The 2,096-nt window shown below is 36.5% G+C and overlaps 1 protein-coding gene across 1 annotated transcript in view; it reads right to left on the bottom strand.

Annotated features, from left to right (window-relative positions):
• PDGFC (platelet derived growth factor C) overlaps positions 1-1,144 on the bottom strand; it is a 117,222-nt gene extending 116,078 nt beyond the window's left edge. Inside the window, exon 1 of the mRNA XM_042829680.1 lies at positions 1,094-1,144. Coding sequence (XP_042685614.1) covers positions 1,094-1,144 — 51 coding nt within the window. The remainder of the gene's footprint in view (positions 1-1,093) is intronic.
• Between the last annotated feature and the right edge of the window lie 952 nt (positions 1,145-2,096).

Consider the following 2,096-nt stretch of genomic DNA (forward strand, 5'->3'; position numbering starts at 1 on the left):
TTTTTTTTTTTTTTTTTTTTTTTTTTTTTGCTTCCATTGTTGTTATTTTAAATTTTAAAGAAAAATATAAAGTGCTGCTTTCCAGGTCTTGTAACAGTACTTCTCGTAATCAAGCGAATGAAGTATTGCTTGGTAACTTAACCTTCATTTCCTGATGGTTTTGTTTTGTTTGTTTCTTGTATTTCAGGGGATTGAGAACAAGTTTCCTCTGAAAAATGTGGCCCTAATGTCTCAATCTGCACACATGAACACAACGTTTTTCATAGCTTTGGAAGCTTTAGGCCGTGTCAGACTAGCATGTCATCTGCCATCCTGGCTCTGGCATTTCAAAGGAAAATGCAAGAACTCCTATAATGGGTGAATATGAAATAACACTGAAGAAGCAGCTTTTTGTTTTAAACCTCCTGTAATTAAAGATCAGGGTGTATGTTTGATCATTAAGACCCTGCATCTTTTTCAGAATGCTCGTGTTGTTAATCTCATCCAAAATGCTGTGTGATGATCCTTATAAATGTCCAGTCTTTCCTGAAATTCACACTGATCATCTGTCATCAGCTACTTATGCTTATTGTAATTTTTTTTTTTTTTTTGACTTCCCAGTTTCATTGAATGCATTTATTTGTTTCAATTATGGAAGTGAGTAAATAGAAATAATTTCACTTCTCCATTTATTTTCTGTGTTAAAGACTTATCCTTTCTCAGCTAGGCTTTTTTTTTTTTTTTTTTTTTTAACTCTATTTTCCATCTGACTCCCTCTGTATTTCCATGCTTTTCAGAGTCCTATCTTGTTTTATTACGTTGTAGTTGGGTAGGACAATCAGAAAACAATATTCCAAGTGAAGGCCTAATCTTAATACATGCAGTTGCAACAGAATATTTTATTATATGCAGTATTCCTTATGCACACTTCTGTCTTTTTATTGGATCTGCTTGTGCAATAATCTGCAGAAGCACCGTCAGACTCTCTGAATGGCTGGATAATTATCCCAAGCCAACAGCTGTATACTTTGGGTCATTCCATGTCAGCTCACAGGACATCACATTGCCACAGAGTTCCACAGAGAGCTGCAGTGCCACCCCATCCAAGAGTTACAGTGACTCCAGCACCCAGTAAAAACATCTGGATTTCATTACGAGTCGTCATGCTTCCCTTTGGTGCTTGCTTTCTTTTCTTCATCTACAATAAATGCTTTATACAAATCTTTCAATCCTTGACTTTTCTCCATGCTGAGAATTACACTTCAGTCTTGGATATTTGTATCATGGTTGGTTATGATGCTACACCTCGTCTGACACCACTTAGCTCGCACTATGGAGTCTTTTTCATTGTGCATTGGGGACTTACCTCAATTTTCAAAGGTTTTATAATACATTCCATAAAATTATATATTGTGTATTTTTAAATTTAAATAATGCGACAGCTCTTCTTTAATTTCCATCTTTAAATAGTTTGAGACTACACAGAAAAACCAGTGTCTCAGTGTTTTGCAAATCTTTCAAACTGTTTTATAATGGCTGTTTTTCCAGCATCCTCATTTGTAACTTTCCTAAGTGATTTTTCTTATACTCGTAATTATCTGGATTGTCCCTCAGGAATTTATTTTGCACCAGGTTCAGGAATAGTGCTGTTGAGACCTAGCCACCAGAAAAGACAATGGAAATTCAGCCTGTTAGGGCTCCAGAGACTGATTGTGATGTAGTCTTTCTATTCCTGAACCCTAAAATTGTTGAAATGAAAAGTCTCCGTCTTTTATTCTCAACTTGAAGAATTATAATTAGAATAAATGTTCATCACAGTTTTCACAAACTACACTTACATCTGTGAAGATAATTCCCCACACCAGTGTCAAAATAACATCCTTGCAGAACGGACAAATGCGCCGTGGCTTACGTGTGCTCCACTCCTTGTCTCCTTACCACACTGAAACAAAAAAGGTTGCCCACCGAGGTGATCTGCAGGTGACGAGATGCTTAGATTTACTGTTGTTTATGAGTTGAGCTGATGTGACAAAATCCTGACTGTTTTCACTGGGCATTAAGTATCCCTAGCTACTCCTGTAGGTGAATATTTCCTTTTCCTCCATGCTGTCTTCAGA

The sequence above is a fragment of the Centrocercus urophasianus genome, unplaced genomic scaffold, assembly GCF_019232065.1.
Source record: "Centrocercus urophasianus isolate 14NV4802_14NV808 unplaced genomic scaffold, USGS_Curo_1.0 seq_32, whole genome shotgun sequence".
Classification (NCBI taxonomy): Eukaryota; Metazoa; Chordata; class Aves; order Galliformes; family Phasianidae; genus Centrocercus; species Centrocercus urophasianus.